General features: G+C 43.1%; 4 protein-coding genes and 1 non-coding gene across 8 annotated transcripts in view; 2 read left to right on the plus strand and 3 right to left on the minus strand.

Moving 5' to 3' along the window:
* The window catches only part of tns1a (tensin 1a), a 90918-nt gene extending 84564 nt beyond the window's left edge, over positions 1–6354 (minus strand). The window contains exon 1 of the mRNA XM_076094359.1: positions 5416–6354. Within this exon, the coding sequence (XP_075950474.1) occupies positions 5416–5692 (277 nt within the window). The 5' untranslated portion in view covers positions 5693–6354. The remainder of the gene's footprint in view (positions 1–5415) is intronic.
* Positions 6355–7383: 1029 nt separating this feature from the next.
* LOC142952944 (cyclin-Y-like protein 1) lies at positions 7384–10688 on the minus strand. Of its 2 annotated transcripts, none has more exons than XM_076094989.1 (10): positions 9936–10688; positions 9707–9781; positions 9590–9624; positions 9379–9479; positions 9207–9242; positions 9064–9115; positions 8851–8970; positions 8470–8636; positions 8216–8378; positions 7384–8119 (listed from the first exon to the last, which is right to left on the minus strand). In XM_076094989.1, the coding sequence occupies exons 1-10, from the start codon at positions 10096–10098 to the stop codon at positions 8003–8005; spliced, it is 1029 nt and encodes a 342-aa protein (XP_075951104.1). In that variant the 5' UTR covers positions 10099–10688; the 3' UTR covers positions 7384–8002. The 2 variants fall into 2 exon arrangements, with proteins under 2 accessions (XP_075951104.1, XP_075951102.1); XM_076094987.1 differs by having other exon boundaries at positions 9379–9482; positions 9936–10687.
* A 1074-nt stretch (positions 10689–11762) lies between these two features.
* Positions 11763–11844, plus strand: trnas-cga (transfer RNA serine (anticodon CGA)). The gene has a single exon. It is a non-coding gene; the product is annotated as a tRNA-Ser (tRNA).
* Positions 11845–12262: 418 nt separating this feature from the next.
* gpr180 (G protein-coupled receptor 180) lies at positions 12263–15773 on the minus strand. The gene is made up of 10 exons (XM_076095170.1): positions 15290–15773; positions 14829–14972; positions 14651–14745; positions 14451–14556; positions 13996–14176; positions 13871–13920; positions 13590–13747; positions 13299–13496; positions 13133–13210; positions 12263–13046 (listed from the first exon to the last, which is right to left on the minus strand). The coding sequence occupies exons 1-10, from the start codon at positions 15426–15428 to the stop codon at positions 12891–12893; spliced, it is 1305 nt and encodes a 434-aa protein (XP_075951285.1). The 5' UTR covers positions 15429–15773; the 3' UTR covers positions 12263–12890.
* Positions 15774–16061: 288 nt separating this feature from the next.
* Positions 16062–18833, plus strand: tgds (TDP-glucose 4,6-dehydratase). 3 transcript variants are annotated; one of them, XM_076094366.1, is made up of 12 exons: positions 16062–16256; positions 16576–16642; positions 16748–16816; positions 16893–16983; positions 17075–17223; positions 17301–17399; positions 17499–17558; positions 17652–17695; positions 17785–17950; positions 18031–18086; positions 18174–18331; positions 18447–18584. In XM_076094366.1, exons 1-11 carry the CDS (start codon positions 16210–16212, stop codon positions 18319–18321), a joined length of 996 nt encoding a protein of 331 aa, XP_075950481.1. In that variant the 5' UTR covers positions 16062–16209; the 3' UTR covers positions 18322–18331; positions 18447–18584. The 3 variants fall into 3 exon arrangements, with proteins under 3 accessions (XP_075950481.1, XP_075950480.1, XP_075950479.1); XM_076094365.1 differs by having other exon boundaries at positions 16063–16256; positions 18174–18299; positions 18447–18833; XM_076094364.1 differs by having other exon boundaries at positions 16065–16256; positions 18174–18271; positions 18447–18833.
* Positions 18834–18861: the final 28 nt, after the last annotated feature.

Raw genomic sequence — 18861 nt, forward strand, 5'->3', positions numbered from 1 at the left:
TACTTTGCACAGTTAAAAAGATAGTTTGGATTCTTTAGCAGAAGATGGTATTAGTTACTTACCGGTATTTACACAGACATTAACTCAGCAGAAGATTGGTCAGGTACCAAAAACATTTCAAGCCACAACACACACAAAAAAAACATGAAGCATTCATACATATATTAAGATAATTCTGCTGCTTGATGCTCCTGTCCGATCTCTCTGTATCTTAAAAATATTTTCTTTGTTGAATTACGTCAGATTATTACTATGCAGTGGAGCCAATTCTCATATCACGCTGCCTATGAGCTTTATTAGAGGCGTAATATGTGAACTGGCTCCAGTGCGAAGTAATACTGCCAGTCACTGGCAATTTTCAACAAATAATATAGTTCCAAGATATAGAAAGGTCTAATACGAAAATCCAGCACCGGAATTACACAAAATACCTCATGACATCAGAACTGGTTAGTAACTCATACCACCTTATGTTAGAAAATTGAAACTACCCCTTTAAGACTACAAAGTGTTCCTAATAGTTTTTCATTCCGTCTCTGATTTTACACTATTGTGATTTTAGGCGCTTCATTGGTATTAATCCAGAGAGAGGAACAATGGCCATTCGGGGCAAGGTTGTCTCCAAGAAGACGGGTGTGATCGTCCAGAAGAAGTCTACCACCGTCAATACACACGTCTCCTCACTACTGAAGAACCTCCTGGACTTTGAATGGGACTTCATATAGGTCAGTAAACTCTCTCTCGTCTCTCACTCTCTCACTCCATATGTTGTTTTGACATACTGACACTTTGGTATTATCAGCTACATAAGCGTTGATTGGACGTTGTTATTGTACATTCCTCACTCTAGAGTTATTTTGATTAATTATTTTGTTTGTTGTTGTTTTACAGTGGCAACACTGGAATGTATCTATGGAGACGAACAACCACCAGCAAGGTGATGGCCATTTCTACCTGACCCAGAAGATTCCTCTATAAATAAGGACTGTCCACAACCACCCAGACTTTTCTTCATGCACCTACCTCACAGGACTCTTAAGAGGTAAAGCACAAGCCTACCTTCACTTTATTTTTTTCAAGATGTTGATATTGATGTATATTTTCTAAATGGTCTTAATGCTAATTTTCAAAATGTCCTGACTGATTAACTTTTAAAATGTTGTTCATAGTATAGTTAGTATAGTTTACAAATGTTGCTGATTATGCATATCTTCGAAATGTTCTTACTGATGTATATTTTACAGACAGTAGAGAATGCATTGCAGTACATTTAGATATTGTCACTATTTGAAACTACTTTTTGAGAGAACATCAACGTATCTCAAATTATTCTTTATAGGTTATTTCTTTTGTATTAGTTACCTTGGTATTCAACTATTTAATTTAAAACTTATGTCTCAATTGTTTTCAAGTCGTTGACATGCAATTTAGGAATTCAAATGTATTGCCATTGTTTCAGGCAGACATGGCAGTTTTTAATTTGCTACTAAAAAATCTCTTTGGCTTGTTTCGCTGCCAAACAAGCTGGGTCGTCCAAGTGTTTTATTTTGGTTATTATTATTTTTTACACCAGCGATATTTATGTTGACACTGTCCTGTTAAATAAAAGTTTGTTTGATTTATATCCTTTCTAAGTCGTTTATTGCTTATGTTGCATAATTTACATGATAATGCAGATGTCTGTTGCCCACAGAAAAATAAAGTTGTAATGTTAATTGCATTGCAGATTGATATTTTAGATATTCTAAGCTGTTAAATTGAGTTATTGTATTATCAATGTTGCCAGTATACAGTAAACACTGAGAATTTAACCTCTTAATCTCGGAGCCGTTTTTGAGGTCTCTGAGCGAAAAAGCATAGCCCTACAAAACTGACCATAGCTCTGTAACTACAAGGTCGATTTTAATAATTTTTGTTGATATAATCAGATCACAACACCTGTGACATAGTACATTGGTCATATTGTGAATATGTTGCTGGTTAATATAGAAAATAAGACATAACACAGCTGAAAGTGAAAATATTCAGCCTCGCCTGGGAAAAATGCACTTTCAGTGATAAAAGGTTATTGAAATAATGCAGCTAGCTCCCTGATTCTTTCCCAAGTCATAGCATAACTGATCAGTAGTTATTAAAAAAAGGTTAAAGTGGAATAAAGTGGAATAAAGTTAAGAATAAGAGGTTTTAGTCAGGCGAGGCCATCATTTTCGAACCAGCTGTTGCAGCTTACATTGTACTTTTATACACTATATAACTATATATTTCACTTTCTTTATCACTCATATGATTCAATACATCCAAATACAGATAATAGGAATCATATTCATATTCATAACATCATCAGAGACAGTTTTGGCTGTCATCTGTAGGATTTTCTCAGTTCATGTGTGTGTGTGTGGCTGGATCTCAGCCTATCCTCGGTCGATTTCCAAAAACAACCCCTCCTTAGACGCGTCACAGGCTTAGGAAGACTCATGCCAAATTTGGTGGTGATCGACAAAATATTTCGTACAATAAAGTTGCCAGAAGTGAGGCGTGTACCCCGGCGGAAATTTCCGGTCGCAGGCAGTCTGACCACTCGCCCAAGCCCCCTTGACCGCTCTTATTCTGGAAACAAGTCGGAAGTCAACAGTATGCAGTTGGCAGCAATGACTACAGCTTTGGAACGGAAATTCCGCGACGTTATTATCCATATTTTGAGAAAACTTGGGCGCATAACCACGATTTTTGTCGGCGAAGTTCAGCATGAAGGTACGTTTGATCATCCACCAACGGGTTAGTGCTTCTACGGATCGTAAAACAGAAGTTAGTTACGTGTTCCGCCACGTGTGCTAATGCTAATAAATGCATTGTATGACTGGGTAGCCGTTAGCATGAGGGTACAAACATTGATTTACTGTACTCATAGCGCCGATTTCGGGCCAGGATTTGGTGCTTTTATGCCACGATATTTTTGTGCTTATATGAGTAGCCTATAGTTGTCTTTGGAGTTTATAATAAGTGACTTATATGATGTTGTTGTCCACACGTTGCTGGTTCATCGAAAATAAAAAGTGGCCGTGTCCACACTACTGGCTAATAATCAGGCTATTTGCTGCATGTGAGTTTGAGGGGTTCTGAGCCCGAGAGCCCCCAAATTTGGGGGCGTCGTGCTTAAGAGGTTTTAAAGTAATATAACTCCTTAATCAGAATGTTACTTCAAATAATCACTGAAAAATACTGCATTTTTACTGTAATAGACTGAAATATTTCAACAGTATGACTACTGTAGAATTACAGTATGTTCCTGGCGTCTCTGCTGCCAGCATTTTACTGTAAATTGAAAAAAATACAGAAACACACTGTATTGTAATTTTACAGTAATAGGCTGTTAAGTATTTCACGGTATGAATACTGTAGAATTACAGTACATTGCTGGCGTCTCTGCTGCCAGTATTATACTGTAGATTGAAAAAATACAGAAATATACTGTATTCTACTTTTACAGTACTATGCTGTTATGCCATTTCACGGTATGAGTACTGTAGAATAACAGTAAAGAGCTGGCGTCTCTGCTGCCAGCACTTTACTGTTATTTAACAGAGAAATTTGTTACAGTGTATGTAAGCAATATAATCAGAGGTGGAGGCTGAATATCAGAGAAATCAATAAATAAATACAACAATATACAGCACTTTTCTATTGAACCTATTTTCAAAACAAAAGAAAATGTAAATTACCACAATTAAAAACGTATGAATTGTCACGAGAAAACATTCTAAACAACCTCTTGATTTATGAGCATTGGCTGGTTTACAGTCATTAGGACAGTTGCTGATAGGTCACCAATAGATGGCATGTTAGTAGTTATTGCAGCAGCGTTTGGTCCTACTTGACCACGCGCAGTTAGTCGTTTGAGACTAACAAACAGAAGGAGAAACAGAACCAGGTGGAGGAGGCGGTGTGGTCGCTGTGTTCTCCATCTCCAACGCGCGCTCTCCTGTCCCATCTGCGCTCGTGCTCCGCTGTAACATCTCCACCTCTGCGCTGACCGCAGACCCACATTTTGGATGCAACATAATTAAACCCAGTTGCTTAATCTGCGGGTTCCGGATGAGATGGAAAGCTGCGTTTATGCACGAAGGTGTGACAATTAGCAGTGGTGTCAGTATGGAAGTGATGGTCCCGCAGGAGGATGCCTTCCTCGTCCCCGTCATTGTACGGATGAAAAAAAATGTGCTCAGCGCCAGCTGCACCAGAGACATTAGAAAGTAGAATCCCACCGTGCGGTTGGCTCGGTGGTTGTCACACTTAAGAGGCATGCTCACCCTGAGAGCTGCGTAATGCATGCACCCATAGCAGTAGCAGATGGACAATACGCAAAAAGTCATTATGACAGATGGGGGGACAAACACCAGCATAACCTCTTCCCGGGAAAATGGGACGCGCTCCTTGATGGTGAAGGCGTCGCACAGGAGCCCGCTGGTTGGCTGCTGGGAGCCCCACTGAATCTGGCTCAGCACCAGACCTCCGTGAAGACTCACCGCCCCACTGAGCAGCCAAACCAGTCCCACGCCGATGTGAACATTGCGGGTAGTGATCATCCTGAGGTAGTGGATGCCACGACAAATGAATATGTAGCGCTCGACAGCCATTAGAGCCAGTCATTTGCGACGTGAGAAAAAAACACTTTAATATACAGAACTGTGCGATGCACCAGCATCCATAGATCTGAGTTTGCTGACGCACTAGAGAGGACAACACAGCCAAAGCAGTAACCAAACTCATCCCAACACCACAAGCTGATATATGTTTCAGCAGGATGTACTGTGGCTGCCACAGCAGCTGCTGAAATCTCACTGTCAGAAAAAGGAGAAATACGTTTGAAGATGCCAAAAGGACACAGCAAAGAAACACAAGAAAAAATGCCAGGAAAGTTTTCTCTGAATTAGACAAGTCCCAGGAAAGACAGCTGGACATTCCATCCACAAGTTGATCCCAGTCATCTGTAGTTGTCATGTTGGATGAATTGGACAGAGAGCTGAACCTTCTGGCTACGAGCTCGTGTTGAGGGTACCCCAAAATCAAATGCGGAAAATAGCATGATTATTAGCCAGTAGTGTGGACACGGCCACTTTTTTTTTTGGATGAAATAGCAACGTGTGGACAACAACATCATATAAGTCACTTATTATAAACTCCAAAGACAACTATAGGCTACTCATATAAGTATAACAATATCGTGGCATAAAAGCACCAAATCCGGGCCAGAAATCGGCGCTATGAGTACAGTAAATCAATGTTTGTACCCTCATGCTAACAGCTACCCAGTCATACAAAGCATTTATTAGCATTAGCACACGTGGCGGAACACGTAACTAACTTCTGTTTTACGATCCGTAGAAGCACTAAACCGTTGTGGATGATCAAACGTACCTTCATGCTGAACTTCGCCGACAAAAATCGTGGTTATGCGCCCAAGTTTTCTCAAAATATGGATAATAACGTCGCGGAATTTCCGTTCCAAAGCTGTAGTCATTGCTGCCAACTGCATACTGTTGACTTCCGACTTGTTTCCAGAATAAGAGCGGTCAAGGGGGCTTGGGCGAGTGGTCAGACTGCCTGCGACCGGAAATTTCCGCCGGGGTACACGCCTCACTTCTGGCAACTTTATTGTACGAAATCTTTTGACGATCGCCACCAAATTTGGCATGAGTCTTCCTAAGCCTGTGACGCGTCTAAGGAGGGGTTGTTTTTGGAAATCGACCGAGGATAGGCTGAGATCCAGCCACACACACACCCATGCAATGAGAAAATCCTACAGATGACAGCCAAAACTGGCTCTGATGATGTTATGAATATGAATATGATTCCTATTATCTGTATTTGGATGTATTGAATCATATGAGTGATAAAGAAAGTGAAATATATAGTTATATAGTGTATAAAAGTACAATGTAAGAGCTGCAACAGCTGGTTCGAAAATGATGACCTCGCCTGACCCCTTTGTAATAAAAACCTCTTATTATTCACTTTATTCCACTCTAACCATTTTGTAATAACTACTGATCAGTTATGCTATGACTTGGGAAAGTTTTTAGGGATCATACTGCATTATTTCAATAACTTTTTATCACTGAAAGTGCATTTTTTCCAGGCGGAGCTGAATGTTTTCAATTTCAGCTGTGTAATCTCTTATTTTTCTATATTAACCAGTAACATATACATCAATCAATGTATATCAACACATCTCACAAGTGTTACCAGTATTCTAGCATCAAAATTATTAAAATAGACCTTGTAGTTTGGGTAGTGTACTCAAAGGAGTAGGAGTATGCAATTTCCGAGCAGGGGGCTAAAAACAGGCCTAGTAGTTAAAAGGTTATTAAACCCTCGGTGCTGCGAATATTGTGAACGCAGTGATGTAACATCAAGTCAATCTGTTCTAGTCAGCACTTAACGGTGGAATTGAATGAAGGGGATAATTTAAATGCACACCTGCCAGGCACTCTGAAAAGGTAACCTTTGAAACAGCTGTCATATTTATAAGCAGGCAGTATAAGTACATACAGGCTACATTTCTTCCATCAACCTTTACCAATTGGCCTCAACAATTCCGTCTAAGCCATCTTCCTGTTGCTTGGGCCCCATCTGCACTAGGCTGCTTGAAGACATTTTAATGACTGCCTTTTTTTCACCTAACATTTCAAAAATCAGACACATGCCGTCTCAAAGCGATGCAGGAAAATGTCTTGCTGCATTTGTTACATTACTGCACGTCCTTATTATCAGGCTGCTCTAATAGGTCTCTTAATTAAATCTCTCCAGTTGATCCAGAATGCTGCTGCACGTGTACGAACAAAAGCTAAGAAAAGAGATCACGTTACTCCTGTACTAGCTTCTCTGGCCTGGCTCTTTGTAAAATCACAAATTGAATCTAAAATCCTTCTCCTCACCTACAAAGCCCTAATTAGACATGCACCGTCATATCTTAAGGAGCTTCCTGGGATACACTGAGCTCCTCTCTCCTCTTCTGCTACTCTAATTATATGAATCATTTATGTCATATGCATTACACATGCACTTCTGTCCATCCTGGGAGAGGGATCCCTCCTCTGTTGCTCTCCCACAGGTCTCTTCCTTTTATTTATTTTTCTCCCCGTTAAAGGTTTTTTTGGGGGGAGTGTTTCCTGCTCTGATGCGAGGGTCCTGGGACAGAGGATGTTGTATGTTGGTCTTGGTCTCTTCGTACCTGAATCCACCCGATATGAAATGTCGATTCATATTTTTTCCTTTCTAAAAGATGACTCAGCAAAGAATAGATATTATTCCTCTTTGAGCAGTACGGCCCTGTGAAGGTAAACGAAACACAAACCGCCACGACATATCTCCCACCGAAGCAGCTTCAACTTCAAACAGCGACTGAAATTTATTTGAATTAAATAAAGTCTTGTACATTTCACAGCTATAGGGGCCTACACAGTAAGCAAAACAAAGTCTACTCTTTGTCCATGTGCAGAACTACACCACAGGGTAGTTCAAGACAGTCCGTCGTGTGAATAAAGGTGAGGGGGGGGGGGGGGGGGGGGGGGGGCGCGGCTGGTGGAGAGACGAGGGCCAAAGCCAGAGAAGTGACTCCTCAAGAGAAAATAAAGAAAATCCATCTGCGTGACCTCCGGAAGCATTTTCATGCTGATTCCTTCCAAAGTTACACATCCCATTGATTAATAAAAAGTTACAGTCTGCAAAACATTTCACCATATCATCATGCGTTAAAGGCAGATAGCTGAAGTTCTTTGTAATCAACACATAGAGACTGGATTCATTATACTTTAGCGATATTGTAGGTAAACTTCTTTTGTTCCCCCCCGTCCCCCGCAAAGTCGGAATTTAACATTTTGTAATGGAACTTTTTAGTGACTGAAATTATCATGATCTAGTTTGGAAATGTCTCTTGTCGAATGCTGTCTGAGTTCCTCAATGTGGCGTTCCCATGGAGCGTCGCTCTCAGCCCGCCGCAGACTTACGACAGCACAGCCTGGGAGTTCTTGATGCCGGCCATGTTGTCGACACTGACAGACCTCTTCATAGTGGACTTACACAGGTCCTTGTACTTGTCCTCGCACAGCCGGGAGATGGCCTACAGACAAAACCATGAGCAGGAAAACGGTTACTACCGAACCAACAAAAACAAGGAGAGATGTTTTCACATCCGGTGTGAATGCAGCGTACTCGCCTCCAGTTTTTGGGCCCGCTTGTTGCTCAGCGGCTCCAGAGGGAAACTGAGGTTGTTGTCGTCCGCCAGCGAGCGCAGGTCAAAGTAATACTTGGCGTAGACGCTTCCTGGGACGTTGATGTTGAACTGGAGCAGCTCCAGGAAGTGACGCTCCATCTCGTTCCTGCGGGGGGGGAAATCAGGGGATCACGTTCAACATATTGGGCTGCGACACGTCTTGGTTTTAGCTCAATGAACAGTAGGGCGACACTCACATGTCCTCCACTGTCATTTCTTTGAGGATCTGGCAGTAGTCCACGTTCCACACAGCCTGGTCGTCCCACACCTTGGAGGCCAGCAGAATGGCACCGAGGACAATTCGCTTCCAGTTACAAGGACAGATGTCCATCTCAGCATACGTCAACAGCCTTTCCAGGTATACCTGACAACCCAAACGTCGGTTTTACACAGGACACACACACACACACACACACACACACACACACACACACACACACACACACACACACACACACACACACACACACACACACACACACACACACACACACACACACACACACACACACACACACACACACACACACACACACACACACACACACGCGGGTCTCAACCCGTTGTTGTGAACTTACCAGAGTGACGATGGCGCACTCGGCCGTGAGCTGCGCCGAGCTGAAGAGCGTCCGTATGAAGCGGTAGATGAGTTTGTGTTCTGGGTCGACCACAGAGTAGTCATCTGGAACCTTATCTCTCTGTCGGGCAGAAGGGGTCATCACCGTTATGGAATCGGCAAAGAGCGAACAGTAAACGGCGGCTACTTCGTGCAGTGAAACGCCTAAACTCACCGACAGAGGGTGCTTCTTCTCATCGAAGATCTCCACCGAGCGGTTAGAATCTCTGCAGGAGCAGAAGATTAAGGAGCCAGCGTTAAACAGTTTAACAACAACCTGTATGAGGTCAAATCAACAACATTTCAAACGTGTCCTACCTGTTTTTGATGTGATAGTATATGGCCAATGTGACGCTGGAACAAAGAGAAACCGACACGGATGATGTGATTTTGCACCAAACAAGAGCTCCTATGTTGCGTTATCGTGTCTTCCCTTTTTCTGTCGTTTTTTTAACACGTGACCATAACCTGCTAAAAAGGAGTCACTCACCATTTGATGGTGCTCTTGAGGTTGGGCTGGCTGACCGTGCTGTCATCGAGGAATATTGTTGAGCAGGAACTGTACTTTTTGGTCAGGAGCCCCGGGGACATCTGCTACAAAGAGACATCGGACATTTAAACAGAACATTCACGGATCCAGTTTGTTGTGTGTGTGTGTGTGTGTGTGTGTGTGTGTGTGTGGGTGCATCTTTGTCACTTACATGATTCAAGTAGTTGCTTTTCCTTTTCTCACGCACTGAAATGGGGCGAGAGAGAGAAAAGGAGTTTTAGGAGATTCAGAGAGAAATAAAAAGCATCTTCATCAGAGAAACACTGACCGTCTGTCTGCGACTTGTTGAGGAAGAGGGTGCTGGCTCTGGGGTGGTCTGATGGGTTGGACTCTTGGGCCAGTTCTGTAATATGCAAAAAAGGGGGCGGAGCATTTTTAGAGGAGAGAATTATTATTATTATTATTATTATTATTATTATTATTATAGAGACTCTTGGGTCATATCTATATTTTTGGGTGCACAGAATGTGTTTGACCCCAAGAGTCTCCTCACTCACCGTCTGGGAGCTCCCTGTCGCTGATGTGCTGCAGATAGGTCCCGGTGTCCTCGCTCACGTCCTCCGCGGTGGTGATGGGACACTCGTCCAGCTCCACCTCCCTCCTCCTGTGGATCTTGGGACTCTCGCCGGGAGAGATGCAGCAAGACACCGAACCTCCCATCGTTGTTGACCTACAACAGTCCTGCTGCAGCCATAAAACTAATGACAACACCGGGGACAACTTAATAGCACCAAAGTAAATGCGGATCCGTCTGCCTCTGGTTTTAGATGCGCTTGAGAGTAGAGTGTGATCTATGCAATGACAGCCAACCGGGTGTCTGCGGTATGTGCAGGACAGCTGACATATTCAGGGCGTGTGCGCAGCATAGCACTCGTGCACGTAGAATACGAATAACATGCGTCTGGCTGAATAATTCTGCACGGTGAATATCTGATATCAACTCTTTTCACGGAAACAAGAGGCTAACAATACGATGTCACGAGCTCCTCTAGCTCCCCCCACGCTAGCTTCCGCACCTCAATCCATTCTTGGCTTTTCGGCAGCATGGCTCAGTCCATTTCCACTGCGGTTGAAGTCTTTTGTCACAATTAAAAGGCTCTCGTGCAAATTCCCTAACCGGAAACAACTCTACAACTAAGGAAGCGCAAAGGTAGCGAGTATTGGATTTATACACAGATAGCCGACGCTAGCTTTCATATCGTCGCATTAACGGGAGACACGTCTTGGATGTCAAATCCACCGAAGAAGTTAAGTTCAGAGGTAACTTCTGGTTGTGGCTTTTCAAAATAAAAGTCATCATTGTGGATTTTGATGGCGTTGCAGCGAACGCAGCATGTCTGCAATTATTTATTATTATATATTATATATATACAATAATGTAAATAGATAAACACATTACATGTACATTACTACAAATACAAAACATGACTAGAAATCAAAATTAAATCAAAATCTGAAAATAAAATGAAACTGCAACTATTAAAATAAAAAAAGATGATCACAGATGACACAGATGGTATTTAATACAAAATAATTACGGAAAATGTCAGACTTGTGAGAATAAAATCACAATTCTGAGAAACAAAATCAAAGTAACAACAAACAAATCTTTTTCTGTAATTGTTTTATAGTTTGAACTTTATTTTATCCTCATGCAAGGGGGTGAGATACTTTATTTATTTGATCCATAATAGTTAATTTCTCTGCTTTTATTTTGAGTACAGGAACGCAAATTAACCGGAAGCTCTACTGCTGATATGTGCTGTGAGCTTTACAGATCTGGTGTGCTTCATCTGCAGGTACCGCCCCCTCAATTATAAAGAAAACATAGACGCTGAGAAAATCCGTCTTAGGCCACGCCCATTATGAACCCAGACGTTCCTATTGGTCACCTTTGAGCCAAGCTGTTACATAATTGGATAAAACTGCTCAATGATGTGTCAAGAGTGTACAAACAGTTAAATGTTACTGTTCGTGAATAACATAAAAGATATTAACGAAGTCAGTTTGACTCTTCGAAATGGCATTACTGAAGATACCTATAACGTCATTCTGCCTATTTAAAACTTGGTATGGGGAGTCCTTTAACCACACGGTCGGCGGTTCGATCCCTGGCTCGAAGCGTCCTCGCTGTCATACACATGAATGACAAAATAAATTTAATTTTACGTGTTAATCTGTAACCTATATAATTACAGGTATCAGGTACAGGTCAATTATAAATACAGGTATCTTGAAACAGAGATTTTATCAAGGCTAAATGACGTTGCAGATATGAGTAATAAAGAATAAAGCATATTGTTGACGCCTTATGGGCATGCGTAGTCACGGTGGCCGAGAGGTTAAGGCGTTGGACTCGAAATCCAATGGGGTTTCCCCGCACAGGTTCGAATCCTGTTCGTGACGTGTTTTTGTTTTGCTTTGCCTGGGATGTATTTATTCTTCTGACGACGTGGCATCAATGTATGTTTTGTAATATGTGTTTTCAAGATTCGTATATGGATTACAGATAGTTTTATAATCACTCTAAGCACCCCAGATAATACCGTTTTCACTGGGTGAATGGGATATACAGATTAATTTAAGCATTTCCTCAAATATAGTGGGTTAAATGTAACCGCCATGTATAATATAGGCTGCCCAATTTACTTTAACTTGTGGGGAAAAATCTGGATATTCAAATATATTTATTTATCAAAAAATTTTGGTCACCGTAAACTAGCACCCTCACATAAATAACTGCATTTATTTCACAATACTTAGCCTTTACTGCAATGTGCATGTTCATGTGCAAGTGTGAATACAGAAAAAAGGAATGACTGGACACTTGTTTGTTGTTTTTATTTTAATTAACTTGCACTGTAACCATATCTAATAATCCAAGGAGTCAATGTTTAGGCCTCATATTTTGTTAGTGAGAATAAGATTGTCATAGTTGGACAAAATTGACAGTAACATACATACTGCCCAGATAACACACATACTGCTTTAATGCACACCACCATTCACTTTCCAAATAAAATAAATACACAATGAATAAATACGTCAACGCTCCATGTCAGACAAGTTGAATGACAAGGATGCGTTCAGTAACACTCCATCCCTAAATCTAACTGAGCAGTGGTGCAACGCTTCCCTGTGCTTTGCATCTTCCTTTTATAGTAGCAGTGATTATCAAAGCCAAGAGCACAACGACTGTATTGGTGTGCTTGCAGAGAAGTTTCCTTGAACACGACAAACCTCTCTGATCAGCATGCTGATCTTGTCTCCTCCTGGTCTCTACCTCCAGTACACGTTTCCACCACGTAGAGGTAGGGTGTTGCAGTTAATATCATCCTCTGGTCATTTTGTGACCCGTGCTTTAGCTCCCTGGTAATTTGCTTCTGCATGCTCAGGAGGTCTCCCTCCTCACAGCGGGAGGTGAAGGGTGTCGCGTTCCCCCTTTTCGTGCTTCAGTAGCGCCCCCTGTGGTTCATCCGGGACATGGTGAGCGGCAGAGACACGGAGGAGAGGGAGGAGACCTCCCAGTAGAGGGAACGGGAGAGGAAGAGCTGGTAGAGGACCACCACGGCGATGGACTGGCAGAGGATCACACCGACAGTCACCACCTAGGGAGGGGTAGAGAGAGAGAGTGAGAAACTAGAAAGTAAAAACTGAAATATTGAAGAATAAAGATAACTTTTCGCGTTCAAACCTTCTCCCTCTGGTGCTCGTTGAAGACGGCCGACAGGAGGAAGAGGACGGGATGACAGAGGAACCACAGGAAGCATCCCTGCAGAGGACACAAGGAAACAAGGAAGACAGCGTGACCACCTGGAGAACTGTGAGGCTGAGGATTAGCGTGATCTGTTGATCAGTACCTTGGCGAAGCAGAGGTAGAAGTCTCTCTTCAGGGTGCTCCTCTCGGTGGAGATGATCTGGTAGAGGACGGAGGCCAGCAGCAGGGCCAGGCCCACCCTCAGAGCGATGAGGAGGAGGCCCGCAACACTCTGCTGGACGTGGTAGCTGTGGTGTTGGCTCTCTGATTTAGAGTACTGCTCCCACAGCAGCAACGCTCCCTAAAACAAGGACAGTTTCACTCTCAAAAGCTCTGCCGATGACGTATTTATGTCAAAACCACATGTAGGCTTCTCTGACTAAAATCAACCTACCTGTACGACGCCTCCACCAACAGCGACAGCCGTTGAAGCCGGAGTCTGCTCCCACTGCAGAGGTCTAGACTGAGGCTTCCTGCCACGGCTCAGAGTCCAGCCCACACACAGGCTCAGCAGCATGTACAGCATGGACACCTGGGACACCATATCCCAGACTGCACAGGGAAACAGGAAATGGAAAAGAACGGGGCAATTATAAGACAGCTGCTTTAACAAAATACGAGCTTAAAAAGCATTTATAAATATACATGAGACGTATTTAAGAGAGAGGAACATACACTCTGCCAGGCTGCCCATCAGAGGAATACCAGTCCCATCTCTGGAATACCTGTAAAACACATTAGTACATTAGTTAAATTAGAAACTCTTTGGTTGAACTGAATATAGACGGTTTAGATTCCACCTGGCCAAGTGGATGTAGCTGCAGAGAGCGGAGCAGCCCTGTAAGGCCAGCGCCGTGGTCAGCACTTTGAGGACCGTGTGCATGGGACCCCCTTTCCTCAGAGCCTGGTACACAGGCCGGCAGTAGATACAGCAGGCTATGAAGTAGACCAGCAGCAGCAGGAAGTAGAAGCTATGGAGACCTGGGAGCGAGACAATACAACGAGTCGCATTTTGTCCCACATGAATGATGCAGATCACTCAGGACCAATCCCTACATCTTCCAAACAAAGATCTGACATAGCATGAGGTAAAACCATTACGCACTTTCAACCACTTAAATATTAAACAACTTTTTATTAGCACCACACACACATAAAGCAGTGGAGCTGGACGACTGTGTATAGAACTCTCAATTCAAGCGGATTTGGGATTCCCTACTTTGTTGCATTAATAATGAAATATAAAATATCTGACCTGCCTCCTCTGCGCTGAAGTGCTCCAGAGGATTTCCAGCCGAGTCGGCGTTGAGCATCAAGAGAGTAAAACTGAGATCAGCGTGGTGAGGAATCACTGCACCTCTCTGGACACACGGACAGGAAACAGAGAAGATGAAAATGAAAGTGCCTCAGGTTTAATGTCCATGTTTGTGAAGGTGGGGATTAAGATGGTGTTACCTGACATGTGTATCTGTCAGCATACAGGGCCTGCCAGGTGGTAGGGGAGGACTGACGAGGGATCGACTGGTTGTGCTCGTCTTCGTGGAGAGAAACTGAGGACAGGAGGACAAAACACGGTGAGCGTGTGGAGGAATCACAACACGTCCCTCTGTGTTTAGTGAACGCTGGTTCTTACTGGTGAATCGGGCTTTGGCGAGCCTCTCGGGGCAGCTGAGGTTGTCCAGGTCCGAGTCCATGTCCTGATACAGCAGCAATCTGGACTCCTTCTCCGTAGCCAGAGCGGAGTTGTCCAGCCTGCACACCAACAGACCGGTATCACCTACAGGGGGACAGAAACAGGACGTGGGTCGGCATTTCAACACTTTAAAAAACATCCTGCAGTAAGTATCCAGAGCCAGACACACCAGGTCAACGAGGCCTGTAGCTGACCTCTGACCTCACTCTTGACACACACAAAAACAAAGTGTCCTGCAGCAAGAAAGTCCCACAAAATAAAAGCATGCTTAAAAACACAATAACAACTCTGATACTGCCGGAACAAATGAAGTGGAACAAAGAAAGATGATTAAAAGCAACGTAAACCACCAGTCAGTGCAGATGTTATATGTGCATCGTTACATCTGCATCTTTAGTTACCTTGGTACATGAATTTAGTGATGAACTGGCCATTCTGCTGTCTCGCGGCTTCGCTCTTAAAATGTCCCGTCACACTTTTCCCAAAAGTCTCCGAACCGAGCAGCACTACGACCACGAATGTGGCTAATGCACGCGACATTTTTAACGTTATCGACAAATAAACGTCAGCTATTGAATTCAATGAAGCCACGAAGCCAGAAGTGAACGAGCTGCGTCAAGCTACCCAGGATAAGACCGGAAATTGTTTTCTGCACAAAAATAAAAGCTCTATTCGTCTCACTTTGTGGAATAATAGAAAAATAAAAACAATGTATGGCGTAGACTAGAGTGATGTAAAAAAAACACATGGACCAATTTGTGGGAATTTAATATAAATTAGGGATACAATTAAAGATAAAATGGGTTGTAATAATTGCAAAATAATAGCAGTGTATTTCCTGAACGTACGCTTTGTAGTTTAGTATATGTCCGGTTTTAACCAGTAATACGTGACTTGTAATCAAAACTACGTTACCCTTCGAAAAACACCTGATATTAATTTTGTAAGTAAAGTAAAGTACTTTTATTTTGAAAATATTTTCTAACTGCATATACATTGTAACTCACTTGACACTATTGACTGGTTGATTGATTTGCAATTCACCCAATCAAACAGCGCATATTTCTCTTCGTCAGGTAGGACACCCAATCAGAGAGTAGAAACCAGTCTTGACGCGTAAAATATCCCGCCCCTTTTCAACGTGTCAACACTGCCGTAAAACGACCCGTGACTGTCGCAAATCACACAACGCATCTAGTGTACTGAGGCAAATAGTGAAACTTCTCTGCTTCCGGTTAGCTAGCAGGCGCGATAACGAAATATGAAAACTATTAATATGTCGTTATTATGTCTGTAGGAGACCGTAATATGAATATGAAAGATGGACGTCAACAGGACTGTTCTGGTGACTGGAGGCTCTGGATTCATGTGAGTTTATTTATGCAAATTATACAATTACATTCATATCACTGGTGCATTAACATATGCAGCAGTTTCATGTTATAGCTGCAGTGGTGGAGCTGATGCTGCCTACTTTATATTCTAATGGCTGGTTTTATTATACAAGACATTGTATTTAAAATGACGTATAATAGGTACGTTTTTATGATCCGCAGTGTGCAGCATTTGCAATGTATGTGTTATTAAGTATATTTTAATCTTCTGTAGCTGTCAAATAAAAGGACAACTTTTGCCAATTAGGAGGTAATTAAAATACTTAAGTACAGTATTTGAGTTCTCTCTCCAGTGGCTCCCATCTTGTGTGTTCGCTGGTCAGCAGACACCCTGACTGGAGGATTATAAACCTGGATAACGTGAGTCTTCACACTGTCCTTGAGTGGACACATAGCTGCACATATTTCAGTATGCATGTGTGTGTGTGTGTGTACTGTAGCATCTCTCTGTCTGATCTCCTCCAGCTGGATTACTGCTGCAGCCCCAGGAGTCTGGAGAGTGTTGAAGACAGAGCAAACTACACTTTCATCAGGGTGAGCTGTTCGTGTTATAAAACTAGAGATGCTCATGTTTACAGTGACATAAACGCAAATCTCCTTTCTTCAACAGGGAGATGTGTGTAACTCACAGCTGGTGAATCACATTTTCAACACAGAAAACATCGACGTGATCTTTCACCTGGCGGCCAAAACGCACGTCGGTGAGCAGCAGCCGTTCAAACTGAGGCTCCACTCGTCTAAACATTGTACAGTCGTGTTAATAAGCTTTTTATTTTTGCTTCCCTCGCTCAGAGTCGTCGTTTGAAACCCCGTCTGTTTTCCAGCACGTCAACGTTGACGGGACCAGAGCTTTACTGGGAGCCGCCCATCAGGCCCGACACCAGCCTCAGCGCTTCATCTACGTCAGCACCGACGAGGTGTACGGAGCCAGTCTGGACCAGGTCAGTGGACCGATGGATGTGTGGACTTTATGGTTTTTGAGTCATTTCAGGGACTAGAACACCTATGATGTCTGCAGGTGTTTGATGAGAGCAGTCCAGTGAGGCCCTCCAACCCATATTCTGCCACGAAAGCAGCTGCAGAGTACCTGGTCCGATCCTTTTGGGACAAATATAAGGTACACGCACGCTTTCGGACTTTGTGATGGTCAACACTCAGACACATTAATCCAGGTTTTGTTCCTGTATGTGAAATACTGCTGTGTATTTATTACCAGTTTCCCATCATCATCACGAGGAGCAACAACATCTACGGGCCCAGACAATTCACCGAGAAGGTACGGCACAAATGGATCCTTTATTTACAGCGGTAATGATTTTCTCTGCCTGTCACTGACATTTTAAAACCAGCAGTCCTCTCGGTCTTCCAGGTCATTCCGAGGTTTCTCACCCTCTTGCAAACAAACAGGAAATGGTAGGTTTGTTTGAACTTTATTTTGAAAAGGTGTCACTGAGAAACCAGAAAAGCTAAACCCAGTTAATCTCGTTTCAAATCTGCCAAAGCACCGTCCAGGGAACCCTACCTAAATCACGGCATTTCCTGTTTGTCGATGACGCCGTCAGCGCCTTCCTGCTGGTTCTGGAGAAAGGCATTGTGGGAGAAATCTACAATGTGGGAACAAGCTGTGAGATTCCCATCGTGCAACTGGCCAGGGAACTTGTTAAGATGGTGGGAACTGTTCTCCTCATTCAAACATATAGCGGGAGATAGCAAATGTTCAGAAAACTCATGAGTGTGGGTTTCTTTAGGTCAAGAATGTGCCGGACTCCGAGGTGAACGATTGGCTGGAGTTTGTGCCCGACAGGCGAGTAAACTAGTGCTGTTCGACAGGTCAAACATTCGTTTCGTGAAACGATCGGGGCGGTGATCTAATTGACGTCTGCTCCCGTAGGCCGCGCGTTGACCTGCGCTACCCAATCACATGTGAGAAGCTGCAGCAGCTGGGCTGGAGAGAGGAGGTGTCCTGGGCTGAAGGCATCAGGCAGACCGGTACAGACACAAACACAGACACAATAAGGCCAGTAACATTGAAGCCCTAATCCACATAAGGTGCACGTTTTAGCCTAAACTGTCTTAATAAATAGAAGCAGATTAAGAGAAGTTCACATGATGGTTCCCTCTCAACAAGACTAACTCAGTAACTTCTGTGTTCTGCATCTTTTAGTCAAATGGTACCAAGACCACCCAGACTTCTGGTCCAACGCGAGAAAGGACCAAGACCAGATCAGAAGCCGGCTGGAACAAGACACCAGCGTTGTGTCTCTGTATCTCACTGATAACAGGAAGGCAGAGCCTCCCTTCAACCAAAGCAGTGTTTTAACTGGAAATGACGCACTTTATAATACTCACTGATTCAGCTGAGACATTTCTTTCCTTCCCAGTTCAAACTTGAGCATGTAGCTCTTAAATCCAATGACCAAATATTCTATTAACGAGGTTACTCGTGGCAGTGGAGGGAACCGTAGCCGAGTCATCTCAATCATTTGTTTTATACACACGTTATTCTTAGAATTCTGTATTTAACTGCAATAAACTTGATTATTTAATAACTTACGGTGCTTTTCATTTAAGATCCGACA

Source organism: Anarhichas minor, unplaced genomic scaffold, assembly GCF_050575085.1.
Source record: "Anarhichas minor isolate MPS153535 unplaced genomic scaffold, ASM5057508v1 ptg000018l, whole genome shotgun sequence".
NCBI classification, from domain to species: Eukaryota; Metazoa; Chordata; class Actinopteri; order Perciformes; family Anarhichadidae; genus Anarhichas; species Anarhichas minor.